General features: G+C 37.7%; 1 protein-coding gene across 4 annotated transcripts; it reads left to right on the top strand.

The window, feature by feature from the left end:
- Positions 1 to 1,571: 1,571 nt before the first annotated feature.
- Positions 1,572 to 24,760, top strand: LOC113134260 (solute carrier family 12 member 7-like). Of its 4 annotated transcripts, XM_026313527.2 has the most exons (27): positions 1,572 to 2,058; positions 2,159 to 2,395; positions 7,432 to 7,523; positions 7,911 to 8,042; positions 12,081 to 12,227; positions 13,996 to 14,050; positions 15,215 to 15,345; positions 15,424 to 15,548; positions 16,407 to 16,511; positions 16,773 to 16,984; positions 17,140 to 17,307; positions 17,425 to 17,523; positions 17,758 to 17,815; positions 18,148 to 18,322; positions 18,592 to 18,710; positions 18,870 to 18,968; positions 19,121 to 19,240; positions 19,381 to 19,485; positions 19,824 to 19,992; positions 20,823 to 21,018; positions 21,433 to 21,602; positions 21,968 to 22,099; positions 22,314 to 22,421; positions 22,891 to 23,060; positions 23,488 to 23,502; positions 23,770 to 23,903; positions 24,324 to 24,760. In XM_026313527.2, exons 2-27 carry the CDS (start codon positions 2,248 to 2,250, stop codon positions 24,413 to 24,415), a joined length of 3,276 nt encoding a protein of 1,091 aa, XP_026169312.1. In that variant the 5' UTR covers positions 1,572 to 2,058; positions 2,159 to 2,247; the 3' UTR covers positions 24,416 to 24,760. The 4 variants fall into 4 exon arrangements, with proteins under 4 accessions (XP_026169312.1, XP_026169313.1, XP_033181557.1 ...); XM_026313528.2 differs by lacking the exon at positions 23,488 to 23,502; XM_033325666.1 differs by having other exon boundaries at positions 1,572 to 2,395.
- Positions 24,761 to 25,975: the final 1,215 nt, after the last annotated feature.

The following is a 25,975-nucleotide window of genomic DNA, read 5'->3' as shown; positions in this document are numbered from 1 at the left end:
CATGGTAGGGTAGTAATGCAGTAAAGTAAAGGCTCCCATGCCTGAATAAAAAGGATAATATTAATAAGGATTTTATGCCTGAGGTGGGACATATCTGACATATCTCCCTTGTTGTGGGTTTAAAAAGAAAGAATTTTCTCTTTATGAAAACCTTGAACATTTCTAAGTGGAAATAGCATTTGTTTCATAGAATGACTTGATAACATGTCCCTTGTAAAGTGAATTTTCTATACATTTCTATACTTTTTCTAATTTTATGAGCAGGCACTAATATATAACACATCTAATGAGTTAATGAGTCATTTCTCAAACATCTTCACCAAAAGAAAGTGTTAAGTTTTATTCAGAACTTTCTGCTTAATGAGTAAATCTCACAGTAGGGAAAGGTCCCAACACAATGGCATGGTCTTGCTAATACATTTTAGTAATTTATTTACATTTTATTTACACACTGATTGATTTTTTTAAAGCACATTAATCACAGGTCAGATTGGATTGGCTCCAGCTGTCAGGGCTTGGTCTGAGCTAAACACATACACCTTTAGACACACGTCATACCTGTGAGTGCTGAGGAGACGCTGATGTCAGAAGCAGAAATTATGCAGGAATCTGAAGCAGTGAAACTAGTTTAGAAATACATTTGAATAGACACTGACAAACTTTGAAAAATGGCCATAAATCCATCTGCTCTTCATAGGACAAATCACAATCTTATACCTCCTTTTGAAAAAAATGTCATGGTAATTCAATACAAAACTGTTGTCATTCACTGCTTTCAAAAAGTTAGATAAGATAACAATTAAGAAAATTCCAGCAGTGATGAATAATTATTAGAACCATTTGGGCTATTTGTCGTTTAACTAACACAATCATGAATCATTGTCAGGCTTGCCACCGGATTAATTAAAAAAATATCATAATATAAAAACATGTTAAATAAACTCACTACAGAGTCATTTGGGCATTCTCGGGACTACCAGTGATAATGTGGAACCTCTAAATGAAAAACATTGCATTTGCATTTAAATTTACATACGTTGCTCTGTCACCACTATTCTATGAACCAGCCTGAAGTTAATAAAATCATTCTACGACAAAAATGTCATTCTCAAATTGAGTCTGGTCATATTTACTATAGTAGTGGATTGAAGTGTCAGAAACAGAAGTGATAGAAACAATACTGGATGCTCGACGTACATGCAACACTCATATTCTTTTACCTCCTGTGTGTATTCTTCTTTAGAGGGTTTTCTGAAAAGTTTACAGCCCATCATGACAGACGTCCCAGCTGCCAATAAAATGATCATTCCCACGGACTGGAAATTATTCTTGGTTACTTGTGCCTATTGTACAAAGCTCAATCCTCTTCCCCTGTGGCCATCTATTACGACAGCCTGCTGGTACTGAGAACACAGAAAAGATAGTGGCCAAGGTTTTCAAGGTGTTTCCTTTGTTGGCACAATGAGCATGTGCATGAGAACATGTGGTGCTATTTTAAGTTGAACGTCAGCACTTCACCACTACCCATAGTGCACTGTGGGAAAAGCAACACCCATTTTATTTACCTGGAGGAAACCAGACATGGAACAGCCTGAAGGGAGAGGAGGAAACATAACAAAACACTAAAAGAACAGTCAAGAAGAAAGTTTGTGTTGAGTTTGTCGGCATTAAATATGGACTTCTTGTTTATTTTCTCGTCCAAGTGGATTTGGATACACATACTTTGGATACTTTTCTAATTTGTTTTTTTGTGGAGTTTGTTTCCCTGTCATCTGGTACTACAAAGGTGTGAGTAAGAGAAGTGGGACGGTCAGAGAAGAGGGAGGAGCTCCAGGGCTCTCCGTGTATGGACTCCTGCTATGTATGATAAATAGCTGGTCACATGGGGCAATAGTCTTGGAGCAGTTGAGAGAAAGGGAGGGAAAGGAACAAGGAAGGAGAGTGAAGAGATACACAGGAGGACTTTGGCCTGCCTCATGTGCAGGAGGCGGCACTTTCACCCTGACTTTAAGGCCCACTGGATCACATTACAAAGACAAAGGAAACAACAGATCTGGAGTGAGTGCCATGTTGCAGTTCAACAGAATCCTTAGCTTTCCACACCAGATCTCTATTTCTTTCATTTAACTTCATTTAGCTACTGTTGTCTTCTTTCTAGTGTGAGGAAAAGTTCAAAAGCTAGTGCCATCCTGGTTATCGTCACTGGTCACCTTTTCATACTTTGTTGCGGGCAAGTAAAGATCCAAGATGCCCACTAACTTCACCGTAGTGCCAGTGGAGGATGCAGAGGATGGCGACAACAGTGCGGGGCCAGCTGGAGACAGCAAACCTGTCAATCTGGGCAAAAGTTATGGGGAGGAAGACGATGAGGACAACTTACAGGGACCTCACTCAGGTAGAAACACACTCTAAGACCCAGTGTCTACTTTGTGTTTTGAGACCGAGGGGAACTGGAACCTATCCCAGCATGTACTGGGCAAAAATCAAGAGTTTAAAACAGTTTGATGCGTCTTTATATAGAAGAATATGTACAAATGTAAGCAGTCTGACACAAGCAGTCAGAAGCATGCAGTGGCAAGAACACAGGCTTTTCAGTGTGATGCTTTTCAGCTAGTTGGAACTTGCAGGGCAGCTTGATTAGTGTGGTAGGAAGGAAGGACTCTGTTGTTACTTACGCAAGTGCAGCTGTAATTGTTGCCTGAGGTCTTTGCTTCATCTTGGCTGTGGTGTGGGGCTCTATGTGTTCATTAGAAAAGAATATAACCTACAAACAGAGTGATAGAGGAGGAGATGCATTATGAAAAGTGAGAAGCTGGCTGCATGTACAATAAAGAGGTTGAAATGTTGGCATAATTTATATCTTTAAAGGTTGATTTTAGTACCTTCCAAAATGTTTGCCAGTGATTAGAACATGCAGCACAAGTACATGTAGTACAATACACATTAAAATGTAAATGTAAAAGAATTTCCTTTATCAACTTTAATATATGTATTCCTGTTTTTCTGTCTATAGTTACTATACCATGAAAATGAAATAATTGACATTAAATACATTTAAACATGTGATTGCTTATGATTTGCAGGGATTTATGAGTTTTCTTGTCTTTATCTAATGTTCTGTTTGTGTCAGCTGTGTTGGAGAGTTAGATTTCCTAAAGGCTTATCTTTGCTGCTACCTTTAGATGAACTGACTTGCTTTAGTATCCAACACAGTCTGACTCAATGCCGTGTATTCACTTCCCACTGCACTTGTGAAATTCCACACATGCAGAGTCCACATGCTTCTGTCTAAAAACTCAGCATCAGTCCCTACAAACAGCTACAGCTACAACAGCATGTTTTAATGAGACCATTCCTACCAAGCAGGAAACTATGGGGCATTTTGTTTTGGAGCAGCCTTCCCTGTGAAGTTATCTCAGTGTGAATGTGATGGTATTCAGTGAGCTACGGTGTTGTTCCAACAAGTCCATAGTTCAGAGAGGTTTGATAACCAACATGAGACCATTCACTCAGACAAATTTCTCAAAACACGATGCGACCTGTACACTTGGAGAACAAATCAAATTCAATTTGTTGTGTAAGATACAGTAAAAACAAATGTCAGCACCATTTTCCTGTAATATGTAATTATTCTAAATTAAAATATGAAGACCTTTAATTTATGGTAGTCCAGTTCCACTCTTCATGTCTTTTCTTGTAATGGCTGAAGTAAATGTGCTGTACTCAGAAGGACACACACCCATCTACATGCTCCCAGTGCTGATTAGACAAGATGCCATCTGTATAAACATTAACATCTCAATACCATCATTTTCCAAAGCAGTATCCTGTATCCAGTGTCATGTTCCACTGAATCCTTCTTTCCGCTTGTGGTATCATTTCTTAGACTAGGTTTTTAGGTTCCCCACATCTAGAAGAGATGGTTTTTTTTTTTTAGTAGTAAGATCTGAAGTTGGGTAAAAATATATACAATACACAAAGTCTTACATTATGACTGCTGTTTTAGACTGTGATAGCAGAATCATTATTTTCTATGGTTTCAAAGGTTTAGTTAATCATTGACCCTCATCATCTGAGATCGAATGTGAGGAACGTGAGGAACGTAAGACAGTGAGCAAAGCTCTGTGACAGCAAACAGAAGTGGCTGATGAAAATCTAGATGAACAGAATAAAAGGAGGGAAGTGAGAGGAAGCATTTAACAATGAACAGTTTCCGGGCACATCCAGCAACAGTACAGCAGAAAAGGATGTAATTATTATATGTATGTTTCCAGTGTGTTATCCTGATGGTTTGGGATAATTACCAATGCAAGCACAGCTTTTGTGCAGTGATTCTAAAGGAAGTTCATGATCTGTTAATTCTCCCATGACTGACTTGGACTGTCATTTGTGTAATGCTGTGTCAAGTCAGTCTGACAATCACCCAGAAGAAAGGAACATTTTAGAGAAGAGCTTTGTTTTATAGTTTTTTTAATATAATTCAGCTTATTTTGAACACCACTATAAAATTTGATCAAAACCAATTCTAAACTCTGAAAATGTTCCAAATTATATTTCTATTTGCCTGAATGAACTCAGCTCTGGAGAAACCACTAAGATCATAAAATACAATTTTTTGACTGTCACGAATCTTCAGAAAATATAATTTCATACTATAATGTGGTGAATAATTATACTTGATTGTGACTAAAGCGAATGTCTATCAGAAATTGGGATGTTTTATTGCAAAACTGAGGCAAAGGTAAATTAAAAGATTCATGAACTGGACAAATGCACATATAGCAGAACAACATTCTGATCTAAATCACATCTCTGCTACTAAACACCACAGTTCTGACAATCTCCTTTTCTTGCTGGTAACTCAAGATGCTAGAAGTAACACCATTATTAACCAAAGGTCCTCTAAGGTGACCTGTAGACTGATCATGCTTACCTACCAAGCTGGTCTTTCATGTTTAAACCAAAGGAAACCAAGCACATGAGAAATAGGGAAGAAACATTTGATGAGTCAGTGTTAAAAGGAATGTGAAACTCCCAGGGCTGATTAGCAGATAGCTATTATATTGCTGGTACATTAGATGCATCACTCCATGTGGGAAGGACGCTGCCTATACTCACCTCTCATCTAGACAAAGAGAATTAACCAACAGAATTTATCAATCAATTGATAAAATTGGTTTAAATTGGAAGGAGCAGGAAACACATCAGTCAAATTTATTGCAGTATTCTGCACATGTACACTATGCTATGCTGCATGTTGCATCTGTGTGTTTTTTTGTTTTTTTTTTAATAGTATTGCATTGCATTATTTTACTGTACTTGATGGACTGAGCCCTGTTGTGGTGCACACTGAGATGAAGACATCTGCTGGTGAGCATGGTTACTGCATAGACAGTACAGTAAGGTTTTTGGAAGTGCATTCACACCATTAACATTAATAGCAAGTTATCTGTGTCAGGCATGAGGTCAGTTGTGGATTTTTCTGTAGTGTTGGTGAGACTGTATGTTAGTCCCAGATCAACATTAGATTTTTCTAATGTAAAGCTAAATGTAGTAGTTAGTTTTGAGGGTTACGGAGTGTGTGTTCAGTGAAGGCTGACACAGTGATGCAGTGTGTATTTTTGTAAATATGAGAACACAGTTTTTAACACAGAACAATTTGTTTACTGGGAAAAAAAAGAAAAAAGGAAGGACAGTCAGATCAGAGGTGGCAGACACTACAACCAGTAATAAATGCTAGTTGGTCAAACTAGTCACAGCTGACTAATGTGTGTGTGTGTTTTCACACCACATCCTTGTGGTTTTAGGTCACTGGGGTGTGAGTTGTAACACAAGATGGATTTCCACCTGTCTCTATGTGCATTTTGAACTTGTGCATTAAAACCATCTGGTGTGTTTATTATTGTTATTTTTAAATGATCTGCAATTTTGTACTACTATGTGGGAACCTTGCTGCGGTTTAATATAGCTCAGCTGATTATACAATTGTATAATTTTTAATTCTATAAGTTGAAGTATGTGTTTCAGGAGATAATTCATACCTTACAATTAAATATTGAGATGTCACCTCTGCCTCTGTAGAAAGCAACACCTTCTAATGATGGACAGGGTGACAGGTGTGGAAGAAAATATTTGTTTTGTCTGAATGTGCAGATCAGGAGTTACAAGTTAGACTACCATGTTATATCATTTACGTACATCATGCTGTGTCATCTACTGTGTTGGGATAATATGACTACATTCTCCATTTCCTATCAAATGGAGAACAGACATTTTGTCCTACGTTCACATTTCCAGTGTCTCTTGTATTTATATTCTCAGAACAATACAGTCGGCTTGGGACAAAACGAACACTTACTACAGATCTAACACTGACACACTGGGTGGTAGCTTTTCTGAAACGATCCTCCGAATCATACTCAAATGATCTTACTACTCATCACTGCGCGGTACTTTGTGTTACAATCCTAACTACATCATATCTATCCACAGCACACGGTTCTTAGTAACTGCTCCTCAGTGATATGTGAACTGCCGTTAGGCCCTCTGTTCTTCAGCTCAATAAATGAGGCAACAACAGTGTTATCTTGTGTAATAATAATCCAGATCTAACAGGCTGAAACCAGTGCATAACAACCAGGGGCAAGAGAGTTTAAATCTTCATATTACTGTATAGGGTCTTTTTAAGACAGTATAAGAGCATTATTTAGGAACAGGCTTACTTTAATTTGTCTGCCAAAAACTAAGTCCTTTCATCTATCATCCTCTAAAACAATGCAGGATGTGCTTATCCAAAATGTTGAAAAACAAAACAATCTCTAAAAGATCAGTTTGGGGTTATGGGGCACTCCAAATCTGCCTAGTCACTGAAACTGAAGTGTAGCCAGATGTCGAATGGTGACTGGTACCAAAACTTACACTATTACAGTCAAAAAAAAAAAAAAGAAAGGATTAAGATCGATTCGCTGTATCTTTTGATAGTGCTATCCCTATGAATCTCAGAGGACACGAGGACCTTGTAGCTGGCATAGTTTTGGTGCCTGACATGAAACTGAAAATCTTGCCAACTATTACTGAATACTAGGGTCAGTGTTCTGTTAGAGATAAAATAAAAAGATGCTGTTATTCCAGTTGATTAGTGTTTGAAATTCAGACTTTAATGGGTCAGCCAGTTTGGCACCTTCTTGCACTTTTAGTCAGATGAGGCAATAGAAAACTTTGGCTAACAAAGACACAAATTGAATGCTGCTTAAGAAGCCACAGCTTGAATAATCCACAGAGGGGTGTGTTTACGTGTCCTGTCTGCTACACTAGTCTAGTACTGTACTATAGCACTAGTGCTAATGCTAAAGCTGCTGTCGCCACTGATCTCTTCTAACGATAGTATACATCTTAAAGTATTGTGGATATTTCTCCTGTGTCTCTCAACAGGAGATGACAGTCAGAGGGAGTCCAGCCCATTCCTCAACACAGACCATGATGAAGAACACTATTATGAAGGCAAGAACATGGCCCTGTTTGAGGTAAGACAGTTTTCATTCTGTTTATGAAAGTTGAAGCATTAGACAAAAACATCTATATTGTCCCAAAAAGAAGACAAAATAATATTACATAAATAACCAATGAATGTTACATATGATCTATGGTACAGGATATTATATGATTACAATCTATGAACTTGAACTGTGCCACATAATTAATTTAAAGTATCTCCCACATACCTCACCTCACCTTGTTAAAGACTGAGGTAAATATGTTCTGCAGAAATGCTGGTTCACACAAGGAAGCTAATTAAAATCAAAACAAATAATCAAATAATTTAGAGAAGCACTGATAGAACCAATTCAATTAATATATGATAAAAGAAAATAAAAGCATTAATGTTCATCCATGTCTCTTTTTCTCTGCAGGAGGAAATGGACAGTAACCCTATGGTATCATCACTTCTCAATAAGCTGGCCAACTACACCAACCTGACCCAGGGTGTTCGTGAGCATGAGGAGGCTGAGAATGCAGATGGAGTCAGGAGGGTCACTGTTATGGTATGGACTCCTGTTGTGAGCCAGTGAAAATTCTGCCCTTTACAAATGCAACTGTTCAGCCACTGTGATCATTAGTAGGGACTGTCAATTTGAACTTCAGGTTTAATGTTAGTGTTAATTAGTGTTTAATGTTGATCACAAAAAAGTGTCTTCTTAGTGTGTACAAATTTGCTTCTCAGGTCTGTGTGTGCATGTGTGCGTGTGTGTGTGTGTGTGTGTGTGTGTGTGTGTGTGTGTGTGTGTGTGTGTGTGTGTGTGTGTGTGTGTGGTTTTCGGCCTTCTGGCCTGCACGAAATCACTGAATTTTATCGTGATGACTTGCAAGATTAAAAAGGTTAGTGTTAGGATAAGGTTAGGTCATGGTTGGGCAAGTTGTTAAGGTTAGGGCAAGTCTCCGGAACATGAATGCAAGTCAGTGAATGCGTGTGTGTGTGTGTGTGTGTGTGTGTGAGGGTGAGGGTGTGTGTGTGTGTGTGTGTGTGTGTGTGTGTGTGTGTGTGTGTGTGTGTGTGTGTGTGTGTGTGTGTGTCCTAAATACTTCACGACTCCAATTGTGCTTGTTGCTAATTCATGGTGAGGACTCATTAAAAAAGCATACAGCTGATAATGCAGTGAATAGCAGTGTGTTACGTTCTGATTTTAGGTGTAGGTCATACCATGGGCTGTAGCACAAACAGTTCCTGCTTTCTAATTTTGCAGTCTATAAAGCTTTATTCCCACTTTGATGTGGACTTTGATCTGTGGGATGATATCACAACAGATTATCAACTCATAAGAATATCTAAACAAGTGACTGTGTTGTTAGAGACAGATATGCCATCATGGAAAAGATTTTCATCTTGTGATAATTATTCTGAACTAATTGGTGGACCCTTTTTAATGCTTGTAGTATAAAAGACATACAGTAAAGTCATAGCTATTACAAGGGTATTTAAAATATCTGAAATCTTTGGACACTGGTCCTGTGTCATTGCTACATGGAAAACACACAACTATTTGTATATGGTGATGTGAGTGTTACCCTGAAGAACAGTCGTAAAACTAGTGAAAAACATGACGGTCCCTATTGATTCAGTTTAGACAATTTTAATAATTAATATATTCATTTATTATTTACTTTTACCTTACAGATTTGCTAAAACCTAATTGTCCTAATTCAAAAAAATGCATTATGTGATTTTTATGTGTACTCAGAAATGACAGCAAACATTACATTTGAATTAAACACTGCCTGTATAGATAATTACCATAAAATTGAAAGTCTTTACTTCCACATCAAAGTAACAGAGTAGTGAGTGTAGGTCTTTGTCTATAAAGCTTTAATGAACAGAAGAGCTAGAGGAGTCAGAATCCACACTGAAACACTTTAAGCCTAAAAATTAATACACATCGGTTTTGTTTGCAGATTTTTTTTTTTTTTTATGAGTTAACTGATTTATTGACCACCACTGTTAAGATGGATTGCAAGAGCAGCCTGTCCAGAAAACCCGTTCAGAGATTATATCCTTTAGAGGATCCTGTTGCTGGGACACTCCTCAAACATCATTGGTGTATTTTTATCTTTCAGAATATTTTACAGTGTGAATCAGTCCTGCATTGCTACTTAACTTAAACTTTGTGCTGAGTATTTTACCAAGACAGAGCTGGGAAAAGGTGGGGGTGTTTCAGATGGTAAAAGAAAGGAGGAGGACCGAGGCAAAATGAGAAATGAGAGATGTTTTGATCTTTTAAAAATCTATCCATGTTGAATCAATTCAGGTTCATGTGACAACTGAGGATCCTTCTGAAATTAGAGTGACCAGCTAATTAAAAAACACACACAGAGAGACACACAAATGGCTGAACACATTAACTAAACTAAACCTGCATTAAAAAATTACCTTCTGCGTGCCCCCAGAAGACAAATACTCAAAAAAAACAAAAAACAAAACAAAACAAAAAAAAAAAAACGGTTTCTTTGATAGTACCTGGATAACTGTAGTTGTTACCGACCTAAAAAATATTTGACATGTGGAAATAATTGGACTGTTTTCATGTTAAGACAGGCTCTTTGTTGCAATGGTCATAAAGAATATGAATTATAACAGTTACAGGAATACGGTAACATTTAGTGCTTATTGCTAAGAGTTGCATAAAATCACTATAACATTTTCACATATGTATATTAAATATGAAGCATAGCATAAATCCTGGGAATGGTGAAACAACTAACTAATCAAGTCAGTCATCCCAACACATATAACACTCACTAATTTACATGATATGTCTTTGTCGTTTTAGTTGTCCAAAACCTAATGTGTATAAAAGCAGTGTTATGGTTTTACTGTGCGGCACTATTTCTTGGCCCATGTTCATTTGTGAGTTTTAAAGGTGCAGCCATGTGGATTTTGTTACTTTCACACTGAGCCAGGCTAGATGTTTCACTTACCTCTGGTCTTTATGCTAAGCTAAATAAAATAATAAAATGGCTGTTGACTGTAGCTTTATATTCACAAGACATTAAAGATATTAATGTTCTCATGTAACAGTCAAACTAGTTAAAGATTGCTTCCCATTTTACACAGGTGTCCATACTGTAAACCAATTAATTTGCCTTTTATGTAGGCATGAATTATGCCTATGAATTGTTATCCTCCCATTGCCAGCTAGGCTCTGGCAACCAGCATTGTAGCCAGAAATGTTTGAAATATTGAGGTCATGAAACGAAGTCCCTGAAGGCTGTCCTAAATGTTTGCTATAGCTCTGGTTGCAAAAACTGTAAATGCTACTGACAGTACAGATTTAAAATGTGTCAGATCACTGAGAATATGCTCCAGGCCCCTGGAGCTTCTTTGACATGGAGGATAAAGAGACTTTGGATGAAAGAGAGTAGGACCTTGGACTGTTGCTCTGTGTATAGTATTGAGGACATTTTATTTAAACACGCCCCTTGGTAGCTGTGTTTTTTTTTTTTTTTCTCCATAAAACTGTGTGAAGACAAGGAAGCATGAGACTAAAAAGAGCAAGACAGAGAATACAGAGTGAGGAGAACAACTGAGTCAAGAAGAGAAAGAGTAACAAAAGAGAGAAGATGTGGGAGATTTTGAAATCCACATCATTCACTTCGCCACATTTAGGCAGCCAACTGAATGCAGTGAAGACAGCCCAGGAAAAAGTATTTGTAACTCAAAAAATGGTATGTAGGCCACATTTGGGGTTTTAAGAGAGTAAAGCAGCAGAGGTGTGTGTGTGTGTGTGTGTGTGTGTGTGTGTGTGTGTATATATATATATGCATGCATGCATGCATATATATATATATATATATATATATATATGCATGCATGCATGCATGCTTATGCAGAGTGATGCATGCTGTAAATATTGTACAAGCTGGCAATGATGTTAATGAAACTGTAGGAGCTTGTGTACAGTTATGTTATGACAAAGGCAGCAGCAGTAGTAGGGATAGACATACTTACCTCAGATATGTTAAGGTGATACTGGTAACATTTTTTTAGACTCTGATGAGTGAAAGTAAAATTTGCAGTGTCAGGACGATAAAAGCCCAGGTCTGTTATATGCTGCTACAGTTTCAGTGTCATTAGAGATGTTTGGTCTCTCGTCTGGCCAGTTTGTTTTATTTCTTTCTTTATTTAAACAGTTTTAGGAATGCGAAAGAAAAAAATTCAAAATCATTTGTTAACAAAAACCCAAGGAGAAGAAAAAAACCCCCCCCGCAATTATGCTGTGTAAAACTAATCAATAAATAAACAAATAAAGGTGTAAATTTTGTTGGAAGTTCAGAAATCTTTCTGTTATTCAAAGAAATTTTGCACAATTATACATTTTTTTTAAATGAGAAATCCTGTTTACACCTCGTGTTAAACAAAATATTTTACACAAATATTTTCTGGGTCTATTCTGAAGAATAGGTTCTGTATTTTTCAAGCTGGTCTTGCACTTCTGTACGTGAGAATAGGTCTTGGTCACTGTAACTTTTCCTACTCTCCACACTGACATGGAAGCATTTCATATGTGTGGGTGTTTATCCATCTGCAGGTCCCCCAGATGGGAACATTCATTGGAGTCTACCTGCCCTGCATGCAGAACATCCTAGGTGTGATACTTTTTCTGCGTCTCACCTGGATTGTTGGCACAGCAGGAATCCTGGGGTCCTTTGCCATCGTCTCTATGTGCTGCATCTGTGTGAGTCTTTTATAAATCCACAACCAAGAATGCTGATGTTCTGATGGGTAGGGTGAAGGAATATAGTGTTAGCAGAGTAAACAGTTCTAATGGACAATTTAACAACAGCATTGTATGACCTTGGGATTGGGCCTATGTGATTGTGTCTGGATTGTGACAGGTTTGGTATTAACTGTTTTCATATCTGAAACAAAAAATAAACAAAATAAAAATGCAATAAAACTTTTTGAGAAGAGGTTTTTGGAGAGAGAAACTTCTAATTTTTTTTAGAATTTACTTTTCTATGTGCATAGACAGGAGAACATCGAGTTTCTTTAAAAAAGTAGTCTTTATTGTAATACAGAAACTGATGTATTCATTTCTTAATTAAGTATTGTTTTATGACTAGGAGATGCAATTCATTAACATACTTTAAATGCTTCGAAAGCAATCTGTGTTATTAGAATGTTATCAGAGACTATATCATGGGTAACCTTTAATGGTCAATTGAACCATGCGCAGTACCTACACTGCGTAGTTAAACGAAACATGCCTCCAGGATCACGGTGCTACATCAGGTGTAGCATTAAGTGGACAAGACATAAAAATGGATGCAAACCCAGTTAGGGGAATGATAGAACTAGAAGTAGATTAAATGTTTTAAAAACAAAAAGCAATTTCTTAAAAAAAAAAAAAAAAAAAATTCATGGTAGTTGGCTGCAACATAGACATCTATAATTTCGGTAATACAAATCCCTCAGGTCAAAGGTTTGACAAACCCTTTCTTTTTACAGAGCCAACAATAGAGTACAGTGAAACTAAAGGTATAAAACTTGTTAATACCTTACCGTATAGTTTAATCTTGTATGAATACCTCCTTCTGACAAAATGTAATCTTCCTCGTCTAAGGTCATAATTAACATGCATGGCTGTGCTCAGAGGACAGTCATCAAAACAAGTTGGAAATTTGTGTCATAAAACCCTGATTTGTACGTCAGTGGCAGCAGATAGCAAAACAGAGAGCTGACTGTTTAAAAAATGTGAACTTAAATGCTCAGCACTCATGTGACGTGATGTGAACAATCTGCACACAACACCCTCTTGCAGTATATACACACCCTGGCAGGCCCTGATGCTTTAGACCACAGAGAGGACAGAGGATTAATATAAGATGTTCATGAAGCTGTTTAGGCATTCTGTTGTTGTTTGATGCCCAGTTTACTCTTCTTCTGCATTTTATTCTTGACTTTGACTTAAATATTCATCCAAACACTTGTTGGTCTTTTTTATGTATTTGTGAAGCACAATGAAACTCTGATTTTGAAAAGTACTAAATATTTAATTGACTAAGCCAAAATGTAGGTATTTAGATATTTTTTAAAACAGAGCTATTGTATAGCAGCATTTGTGGGCTTACACAGAGTGACTGATTGAGCAGATGGATATGGACTGATAATTTTATTCAAACTTTATTTGAATATTTCTCACTCTGTACAAAGTGCCTTAAATAAATGTTTTAAAAACATTTTTACAACAGGCTTGAAAGATCCAAACAGACTGTTGTGGTGTCAATACAGAAATTTTGACATGTGCACTCAAAAATGATAAAAATAGCATCCAGGTCTTTACTGTAATGAGAGAAATTTTATAAAGCACTATGTCACTTTTTTCTTAGCTGAAACGCAGCTTTTTGGAACAGTATTCATCTTGCACAGAGTCTACACACTTCACATCATCTCTCTGTTCTCCCAGCCCGAGCATAACCACTGCCCTCCCTGTGTCTTTGCAGACATTGCTTACGGCCATATCAATGAGCGCCATAGCAACCAACGGAGTTGTCCCAGGTACATTATGAAATGCTGCATGTTCATGTTCATTAGATATTTTGTGCAGTGTTTTCTTTCACTGCTGACAAGCACTCTAAAAAAAAAAAGCCAGAATGTGAAGACTTGCAGAGTAATTCACACTGATCATCATTGAACAGTGGTGAGAAAAATGTGGGCCCTTTGGAATAGCCAACTTTTCCCCTGGTCATAAAACGTGATCTGGGGCCATATTCACAAATGTTTTGAGAACACTCTCAGAGAGTTTCTAACTCTTTCTAAGTAAGGACGAGTAGATTAGAATTGATGTAGGGACATTCTCAGAGAAACTCTAAATTATTATAAATGCTGTTAAATATAATAAACATCACCCTTGCATATATTTGAAGCCATACTTTAAAATGAGCCTAATGTTTGAAAACACAGGCTAACTTACAAAGTAGTTTATTCACTAGTTGACATATTTATATTCTGTTTTTACTATGTTGGTAATTTTGGGCTTGACCATTCTGCTATTAATGGGATAAAATGGCTAAAGTTTTATCAATTAATGTGATCACTAGTCATCTATTTATCACCTTAGGAGCTCTCTAGCTCTATGAAGGGCTAGGATGCTTTGTGAAGTTTTTTTTATCATAACCAGGATTTAGTCTTAATTGTAAGGAAAAGTCTTAGAAAACAGAATTATTTTATGAATTTTCTTACCAGGAGAAACTAGGAAGCTTTGTGCATATTGCCCCTGGTCAAGTCTAGACAAACAGAATGTGCTTTAAGCTAATAATACACAAGCAATTGTAATTGTTCACCACACAGTAAACATTCATTATATTGGTGGGTAAAGATTTTTAGCTCCTTTGGTGGCAATAACAACCCTCACTTTTAAAGGTGGATTTTTGTTGTTTGAAGTAATTCTTTATTAGAGTTGCTTTAACATTTAGGGTGATTGTCCTGCTGCATTTTCTTGTCCTGTAAAAAGCATTAGAAGTGCATATATACTCTTCCTTGCAAGCTGTACAGGCCCATAGGCTCTATGAACCTTCATAAAACATACAGTTAAATATAATTTCCCTTTTTGGAAACTGTTAGGAATCTGTAAACAATGTCACATACACTATAGTCAAACTTTGAAATACAAAGTGAATTTGGTAGTGGTGGTATTCTAACTCAGACACAATTTCTCTGAAGCTGGTGGCTCATACTACATGATCTCCAGATCTCTGGGTCCAGAGTTTGGAGGAGCAGTAGGTCTCTGCTTCTACCTGGGAACCACCTTCGCTGGATCCATGTACATTCTGGGCACCATAGAGATTCTGCTGGTATGCTTTCCCTCTGCCAGATAAACATGTGTTGTTGCTGTTGCAAATAAATGACACACAACTTCTCCCCACCTCCAGACATACATTGTTCCAACAGCAACAGTGTTTAAAGAAAGCGAAGATGCTCAGATGCACAACAATATGCGTGTCTACGGCACATGCTGCCTGGTCCTGATGGCTCTGGTAGTGTTTGTAGGGGTGAAGTAAGTATCCACATACACACAAACACACATCTGTGGTTGGGAGTTTTGTGGCTTCTTTATTCAATTTGTAATTAATTTTACAATTGGCAGTTCAATATGCAGTTTAGTCAGGCCATTTAACAATGCGTTTTGGAACTGACAAGTCCATGTGCATGTGCACCTCAAGGATGTTCATCATTTTGTCTTGATGTTCCAGCTCATACACTTGGTGTGCACATTCAAGTATCCATCAAAGATATTCACATTCAAAGTATTTTCAGTGTGTTCTTGTGAAATTTGCTGACGCTGGTGTTTGGATGACCCTCTGGCTGCCCCAACTTAGCTGCCAGTTAACCTTGTGTGTGTTAGTAATTGGTCTGGTTACGTGCAAACATTACCTGCAGACCTACAGACAGGTTCTGCTCTGTAAATGAACACCATTGCTAACATTAAATCTGCATGTAACTTTATATCTGAGCCTCAACAAGCTGTTTGTACATGTGCACTGTCCTGCAGACAGCACAGCTGTTTCTGAAACATTAATAGCAGATGCACACATGGACCCGCCTTGATGAGAGGGTGACAGTTTGCATTTTGATTTGAATTTTTACAGTGTGGTGACAATGTAATGACAAAGCAATTGACTGGAGGCGCTGGCACATTTGAACAAACAGACCAAAATCCCATGGCAATATGACTTGCAATTGATTCAGCTTCCATTTAAAATTTTAACCAAAATTATTCAAAGTGAATTGAGTGTTGAATTGCTACTTTGCACTTTGAATTGCAAAATAAATTGCAAATTGAATTGAGAGACCAAAAACATCCATATCTTTGCAGCAGCACACAGACTAACAACTCTTCCTCTCCTATCTGCAGGTATGTGAATAAACTGGCTCTGGTGTTTCTGGCGTGTGTGATTCTCTCGATCCTGGCCACATATGCAGGAGTCATAAAGACAGCCATTGAGCCACCTGAATTTAAGTAGGTACCAAAAAGCCATTTAAAACTGATGCGTCTGAGCCTGAAGTATTTGTACTGCAGCAACTCTAATATCCCACATGTTCAGCTACCACACTCCTTAACAAGTTAACATCTCATACTGCAGAAAGCACACTGACTGCAGTTTCAAATAAACCTAATCTAATCTAATAATTAACAGTTCTGACTCACCCTCATGTCTGCTGCACCGCAGTAGATCCTATCTAAGCACACCACACCTTTTTTTTTTTTCTCTCTCTCCAGTGTCTGTCTGTTGGGGAACCGTTCTCTGAAGAATGAGAAGTTTGAAACATGCGCAAAGACAGAGGTTATGAAAAACAACACAGTGACCACTGAGCTCTGGTCCTTTTTCTGTGACAGTAAATATCCAAATGCAACTTGTGATGAGTACTTCCTCTTAAACAACCTGACTGAAATACGGGCAATACCTGGCCTTCTGAGTGGAGTTATTCGAGGTGAGTAGAAAGCAAGGATGGGTTCTGAGCCTAAATCCAATGTGATTTGCTTTTGTACCACCCTCAAGCTAAATGATGATCCTACTGTCGTACATGAGAAACCTAATGGAAATGTATTGGCTGTTAATGCTTCTCTTGACCTGTCTTTGTGTTAGACAACCTCTGGGGTGACTATGGTAAGGCTGGTAAGCTGATAGAGAAGAACAATCTGGCTTCAGTACCAGCACAAGACACCTCCAATGAGGTCAATAAACCATATGTCTTCAATGACATCACCACCTACTTCACTCTGCTGGTGGGAATTTACTTCCCCTCTGTCACAGGTAGATAATACACTGTCAAAGTACAAGACGTGCATATGATGTAACTCTAAAATCATATTGTATAAGTATACTGACATTAAGGGGCTTTTGTGTGTGTGTGTGTGTGTTTTATTTCAGGAATAATGGCTGGTTCTAATAGGTCTGGTGATCTCAGAGATGCCCAGAGGTCAATCCCAATAGGAACCATAATGGCCATTCTCACCACTTCTTTCATCTGTATCCTCCAGAGTTTCGCTGATTGTGTACATGTCTGTATGCGTAACTGTTCAGAAATTTATATATGGTGTGTGCGTTCACACACAAACATGTGCATGTTTAGTGTTTACCGTTTATGAGCTGGGGATTGAGCACAACAAGGCTGTTGGCTGTTTATATGCCTGTGTCACAGATCAGGTTGTTACTGTCAGTAAATTCACAGTGCAAGTATTTTCATCTTAACTTCATGGTCAGACATCTCCTGTGTGATCTTGTTTGGCGCGTGTATTGAAGGAGTGGTACTAAGAGACAAGTAAGTGATTTTTCAATATTCTTGGAATACTCATGGTAACCTGACTAGTGTGGTGGTACTCTAGTAGTCTGTAGGTTATACTGTAGGTGATCTAAAGCTTTTGAAATAGCTTTACTGAGCCTGACTCATTAGGGTTTTGATAAATGAAGTCCTGGTCTTTAGAGAAAACCTATGATTAAGATATAGGATTGAAGTACAACTGACAATTACACTGAAGTGACTCTTTAAATAATTTGTTCATATACTGTGCAAAAACACAGGTTATTGTATCATAGCACCTGTGATTTCCACCCTGATGCATGTAACTGTATGCTTGCATGTGATTGTTCCAGGTTTGGTTACTCAGTAAAGAAGAACCCAGTGATTGGTGCTCTGGCCTGGCCATCACCCTGGGTGATTGTGATTGGCTCGTTTTTCTCCTGTTGTGGGGCGGGGCTACAGAGCCTCACTGGTGCTCCCCGGCTGTTGCAAGCCATTGCCCGTGATGGCATCATCCCATTACTACAGGTCAGCATTAATGAGATCTGCGATTTGTTATGTTACTGAGTACATTTACAGTCAGACAAGACAGAAGCACAAGACTGCTGCTCTATTGTTTTCAGTTTGGCCTTGACATAAATTACATAATTCATTAATTAAATTAAATTATTTATCACATCTGCAATGTTTTTTCTAAATAATGTGTGTTGCTAAGATTCATCCCAAAATGTTACCAAACAATCATTTAATTTTTTTCTGTGTCAGGGCTTTTTCATACATACCTTTGTTATTCTCAGGTGTTTGGTCATGGGAAGTCTAATGGGGAGCCTACCTGGGCCCTGTTGCTGACAGTTGGAATCTGTGAGATAGGAATTTTGATCGCTTCCCTGGATGCTGTGGCCCCCATCCTCTCCATGTAAGTGCTACTGTAGAAAACACACACACAAAAAACACCACGGTTATTGTCTATTATGTTGTTGGTCTGTGTTTCACCTTTAAATGATGAACATGTGATGACAATAGTTTTTTTTTTTTTTTTTCTTAATGTGTTTTTATCACTGGTGTGTCTGGTCAGGTTCTTCCTCATGTGCTACCTCTTTGTCAACCTGGCCTGTGCTGTTCAGACTTTGCTCCGTACCCCCAACTGGAGACCTCGCTTCAAATTCTACCACTGGTGAGATCAGCTTCGGTGCACAATATATTCATATATTTTGCTCTTCAAAATAGTGATAATAAGATAAACTTTATTATTCCCCAAAGGGAAATTAAGTATGTATGTGTGTGTGTGTGTGTGTGTGTGTGTGTTTGTTTGTGTGTATCCTGTAGGACCCTGTCCTTCTTAGGGATGAGCCTCTGTCTCTCCCTCATGTTTATCTCCTCCTGGTACTATGCCCTGGTGGCCATTCTCATAGCCGGCTGTATCTACAAGTACATTGAGTACAGAGGGTGAGTCTCTGGGTTTCAGATCAAGAGGCCAATTAACCAGTACTATCTAACCCACTCTTTTTTGATGTCACAGAAGGAAACAGTCTGTTCTACATTTGAAAAAAGAAGTGAAACTTCCTGACTTGAACTTCTTTTTGCAGGGCAGTAAAGGAGTGGGGAGATGGTATCCGAGGTTTGTCTTTAAATGCAGCACGCTACGCTCTCATCCGGCTGGAGGAAGTACCTCTACACACCAAAAACTGGAGGTAAGCATGTATGTGTGGGTGCTGTAATTTCCTTTGTTTGTTGTTGAATTTGTGTATCAAGCACATGAGATATATTGGCTGACTTTCTTAAACGTGGATTTGTGGATTTCCTAAAAAAAAAGGGAAAAATTAGAAAAGGTTTTAAACTAAAAAGTAACCAGGCAGAATATGCTGAAACAGTCTGTAGTGGAAACCTACTTAATGTCGCTCTAAAATTTAAGCAAGGCTTATATTTTAATTTTTCTCTTTAAAACTGGCTCTGAAGGGTTACGGTTACTAAGAATTAATGAAGCTTTATAACATTGTATTCTACTACTTACATTTTTCTCTCGCTCCAGACCGCAGCTGCTGGTGTTGTGTAAGCTGGACTCAGACCTGACGGTCAAACACCCTCGTCTCCTGTCATTCACTTCTCAACTCAAAGCAGGGAAGGGACTGACCATCATCTGTTCGGTCCTTGAGGGAACCTACATGACCCAGGGGAACGATGCCAAGACCGGCGAGCAGGTGTCTTAGTTTTTGTCATCTTCTCCAGGTTTAAAGCTATGTTCAGCATCCTTCCACAGAGACACACAAGTAGACAGTTTCTCCCGCTCAGTTCCTTAATACAGATCATTTAAAGTCTTTGGTGAGCTGTGGGATGCAAACACCGAATGAACATGCAAGCATTAAAATAACACGCCCTATATTCATCTCAGCATCAGTAGTTACTGTTTTCCATTTAATAGGTAAAATAACAATTAATTTACTGTCCAAATATAATGTACATGTTTAACCTTGTTATTATACTGACACCCACTAAAATCTGAAACTAGAAATAGTTGAAATGTGAAGATTAACAGAAAGTATTAGTATAATACTTAGTATAAAAAATAAAGTATGTGAGTGTGCTTATGAACCCAGATGTCTTTGAGAGAAAGACAAAGACAAAGTAATCTTTTCTATGGTCATTCTATATTAGTGTAGTTCAATGTGAAAGTGAAGTGGGATAAGGGACGGGCAACATAATACACAGTCCCACATATGTGTATTTCACATATGTGAAAATGTAGTCCTCAATATGAGTTTAACAAAAATCATATACCATGAAATGTTGCACAACTTTTGTTTTATCACAGGAGACAGTCCACTGTGTGCTATTTTTCTCCCACAGGATAGTATATAATACAGACACAGCACAGGACACAGCTGGTCTGTACTATGGCAGTTTTGTAATGTGTTGTGTGTGCAGTGTGTTTACTATAAAATAATTCATTAGTCTTTATCTAAACTCTCACTGTTCCTCTCCTTTCTCTGCCTTTCAACCTTTTCCTTCCTGCTGCATCGGCATCCTGCAGAACTTAAAAGCAGCCATGGCTGCAGAGCGAACCAAGGGTTTTTGTCATGTGGTAGTGGCATCCAACCTGCGAGACGGTTTCTCCCTGCTCATCCAGGCAGCCGGACTGGGAGGAATGAAACACAACGCTGTCCTGATGGCCTGGCCAGCAGGTTGGAAACAAGTCCCAGACTCTTCTGTAAGGAGGAACTTTATAGGTGAGGTACACAGGTCCATCTCATAGGCAGTTTGTGACAAGAAATTGGCAATTTAGCTCTTTTGTCTCACAGTTGGAATCATGTTTCAATGCAGTTGAACACGTGTGGATAGGCCTATACATTTAACTCTCTGGTGTTAAGAAAATGGTATTTACCCAAGTTTGAAAATGTTCTTTTAATAATCTAATTGCATTTATCCATATTTCGATTTATTTTGCAAAGAGAAGACATATTTCAAGCATGTTAACTTTTTATAACCATGTAAAAATCTTTGTAGCATGGTTTATAATTTTAGGGAAAGCATTACTTAATATTAAGTATTTTTTAACCAAACTTTGCTGTGTTTAATGTGTGCTTCCAAAGCTACAGAAACATACTGACACTAATGTAATACCCACCATATCTGTCTCTCAGAAACAGTAAGAGAGACCACGGCAGCACATCAGGCCCTGCTGGTTGCTAAGAACATTGACCATTTCCCCAGTAACCAGGAACGTATGAAGGAGGGGACCATTGATGTGTGGTGGATCGTACATGATGGTGGACTGCTCATGCTGCTGCCATTTTTACTTAGTCAACATAAGGTTTGTGTGTGTGTTGTAAAAATGGCAGAATACACTGGATAGAAATTGGCAGCTTTTTAAATACTCAGTATGCATAATTAAACCTTGTTCTTGATATGTTAGCATTACTTCATGAAAAAACATGGAACTGTACTGATTTGCTATGGTATAATTCCTTTTCAAATCAGTGTTTCTGTTTCTAAGAAATGAAGTTAAGGTTAAATTAAAAATTGTCCTTAAATGGTGAAAGGGACCCTTTTTCCTCTTTGGCCAAATGTTTGGCTTAATTACTGAGAGATTTAGTTATTTTTCTTCTATTCTCATTAAGTTACATGTAGGGTTTGGTGTTCAACCAGCAGATGATACTCTAAATTTCCTCTCTGTAGGTATGGAAGAAGTGTAAAATGCGGATCTTCACAGTGGCCCAGATGGATGACAATTCTATCCAGATGAAGAAAGATCTCCAGATGTTTCTTTACCATTTACGCCTGGATGCAGTGGTGGAGGTGGTGGAGCTGGTGAGACCATTTGCAGATATTTATTCAGTCAGGGTGTCATTCCTCTGGCTTGTTTACCATATACAAGCGATGACACTTTTTCCAGGTAGTAGTGTGTGTCCTCTCAAGGAAGGATGTTAACTTTACTTTAAACTCCTCTAGACAAGAATATCAACTATATACATATATATATATATATAGAACAGAATAATTGATACTGAATCTGTCCCTGTAGCACGACAATGACATCTCAGCCTTCACATATGAGAAGACGCTTTTGATGGAGCAGAGATCTCAAATGCTTAAACAGATGCAGCTCTCTCGCACTGAGAGAGAGAGAGAGGTATGCTGACACTCACATGGTAACAAAAAAAAAGTTACTGGCTTAACGTTGTTGACACAGAAACCTTATAAGGACATCCATCTATTTGTGATACCAGTTAGTCCAATTCAGGGTCATCGTGGACCGGAGCCAGCCCCTGCTGATTGGCCGACAGGCGTGGTACGCCTTGGACAGTTTGCCAGTGCATTGTATATTATATAACATTTTCTGATGTGGTTAAGACAAAAATGTGTATATATATATATATATATATATATATATATATATATATATATCAGCATATCTAATACCTTAGTGATGTGTTTAGATCATCTTGTTTAGATTCATTCCAAAATTGTAAAAATTGAGCTTCAAATTTTTTTTTTTTTTTTTTTTTTTTTTTTAACATCAGATAGAAACTGGTCAAACTGGTGTGCAATGGGAAATAAAAATAAATTGTCTTTTTGTCACCTGACCTGTCCTTTGTTAGGCCCAGTTGATCCATGATCGCAACACGGCGTCTCATTATGCAATGAATGACAAAGCTGCAGGCACCACACCAGATCGTGTGCACATGACATGGACCAAAGACAAAACCCTCAATGAGAGGAACCGGCACAGGGAAGGCATGGCAGTTAAAGACATGTTTAATATGAAACCGTAAGTAGATCCACCTCTCCTGCAAACGCTCTTACACTCCATGACATGATGTCTTTATTAAAATATTACTACTGTCATTATTGTATAGATTTTACTTTTATTATAGTTTGTTTTATCTATATTGTATATATTCACTATGCTACACTGAGCGACAACTACTTTGAGTCCTAAATTTGTTGGTGTAATCAGAAGGTTGTGAGTAAATTAAAACCTCCATCTTAGAAATTTCAGCAATTGTCATGTCTTATCGGATTAATCCATTTAATAATTTGCCTACATATTAATAATATAATTTATTAAGGTGATTTAATGGTGTACTGCTCCAATCATAACCCCTACAATCTAAACTAAATTGAGTGAATAATCTGATAATGAACAATCAATGAACATCTTGGATGTTTTTATTTGCTTTCTTTTTTCTTTCTAGTGAGTGGGAGAATCTGTAAGTCCCTTTATCTTTCACTTTTTGTTCGCAAGTGCATGATCTTTCTATGTGCATGTATGTGAGCAATATCTCTGTTGGTATGCTTGTGTGAAGGTTGCTCCGCAATTTAGTTTGCATGAGTGTCAGTTGGTGCAATCACAAAAAAGCTGCATGAGTAAAAGATTCCTGACCACCTACTGTATATCCTGATTCCTGCAGGCTGCTGGTATAATAATTTAATAATAATATACTGCAACTGTTACTGACATATCTGTTTTAATGTAGCAACCAGTCCAACGTGCGGAGGATGCATACAGCTGTGAAGCTCAATGAAGTGGTTGTCAAGAAATCCCGCAACTCACAACTGGTCTTGCTCAACATGCCAGGCCCACCAAAGAACAAGAAAGGGGATGACAACTGTATCCTTTCACAGTCAGCTGTTCATGTAGTCAACCAGTCCATCAGCAAATAAAACCATGGCCTATTCTAAACAAGTCATTTTAGGGAATATATTTATCAGGCTTTGTTCCAACAGCAAAGATTGACACCCTCATCGCTGTCCCGATTCAAACACTTTACAATGCAAAACTTTAAACTGTTTAGGCTAAATATGCATCTTTTTCTTGCTGTTTTGACTTCGTGTTCACATGACGTAAACCACTGGTGTAGCAGTCATGGCTATAGATACGTTCTTTCAGGATTTAACTTTTACTTTTACTTTTAGCTTTTTGTAAAATAGCTTTTACACATTAATAATAGGAAATAAAATGTACATGGTGGGGCAGTGGTTGAAAGTGGTAGAAGGTTGCTCTTGTCCTTAACCAGAATGTGTTTTTCAGATATGGAGTTTTTGGAGGTTCTGATGGAAGGCTTAGATCGTGTCCTGTTGGTTCGTGGGGGAGGTCGTGAAGTCATTACCATTTTCTCCTAGCACCATGATCTTCCTAATCGATCAGAAGGACATTGAAAGAAAACATGGTTGGACAGTGGGAACCCAGGGTGGATCTAAAAAGAATGGCTTCAAGATTGGACATGGACAAAAGAAGGACATCGCACTCTCCTCACACTGTCAGGAGAAAAGAGGGGAGAGAGCTGACTGACAAGTTGAAGGACCATGTGAAAGACAGCACAGTCTGCCTGCAGCACAGCAATCTTTGCACAGATAAATCACTGTTTCTGAAATATTAGATGAACATTACAATTCAACATGTTTTCTACTGCTTATGTAGCATTTGCTGGAAGAAACAAGACTAATTATAGCTTGTTGTGTATTTTAGTATTCCACTGATTTTTAGTAGTTACCAGTCAGCCAGTTACTTTCCAGTTAAATTGCTGACATAGTGGAGTGCCTGTGTTTATTTTTGCCACTAAGAAAACTTTACTGTGCTGCCTTTGGAATGAGAGAACGAGTCAGAACATTACGTCAAAGCAGTAGACTTTAACTGCTATATGGACATTTAAAGACAAGATGAGGCAGTATTAATTGTTATCAATAGTTTAGCATGTCTGGGCAGTTTGTCAGCAACTGTCTCAGTGTCACATGTAACATTAATGTGCCAAGTGTGATCAACAAGGAAAAGATGGTGAAAATGAAACATCAGAGCTGCAAGTGTAGCTGTTTTAACATTTTAGTCGAGTTTATATATTTTTTTTATTATCAAGATCAATCAAGATGAAAACAGAGAAACACTGAGCATGTGTACAGAGTATTTTCATTTAATAGTAGTATTTTTTAAGACTAGAACAGATGCATGTATGTATAATGTGTCATGAGAAAATGCATACTAAGCAAAATAAAAACTAAAGTCTTAAACACCAAGTCTTTAGTCAGCAAAATACTGTATGTATTGGAGTGTTTATTGGCATGTGTAGATGGACTGCTCATGAAGGTACCATGTAAATAAATAATCACTTTTATTATAGTGCTACAGTACCATAACTAATGGAAATGACCTAATATACAAAAATAAGACTTAAGTTGTAAAACAGAGTTTTTTTTTTGTTGTTGTTTTTTTTTGAAACAGGATATAAATCCAGTCTTTGGGCTCCAGTCCCACACATCATGGTACTACCTGCTTTGCTAATACTTTTGTTTGTATCATGAATTATTTGTACAACTACAGTGTGGATTTGCCCCAGTTTGTGCTCCTGATCTGTTACACATTTGAATCATGTGGCTGAAAAAAAAGTTTTTTGTCCCAACGCAGAGTCAGAAAAAACACGTCTTTGCTCTTTTGCTAACACAGGAACGTTATCTACAGTGGAGTTAGTACACAGGCATCAGTCTTTGGATGAAAATATAATGTACTGGAACATACATTAACATCATAATAATACACATTTAGTGTACACTAAATTAAATTAAAAACTATAATAATATTTACTAATTTTGTTAAATTACTTTGAGGTGCTTTAAGTATAAAGACAAACTCTTCTAAATGATATGGACTATTAAAAGACCAATGGAGCCAGAACATACTGCATGTAAGTA

Source organism: Mastacembelus armatus, chromosome 17, assembly GCF_900324485.2.
Source record: "Mastacembelus armatus chromosome 17, fMasArm1.2, whole genome shotgun sequence".
NCBI classification, from domain to species: Eukaryota; Metazoa; Chordata; class Actinopteri; order Synbranchiformes; family Mastacembelidae; genus Mastacembelus; species Mastacembelus armatus.
The sequence above is the reverse complement of the archived record's forward strand: the minus strand, read 5'-3'. Positions and strand labels throughout refer to the sequence as shown.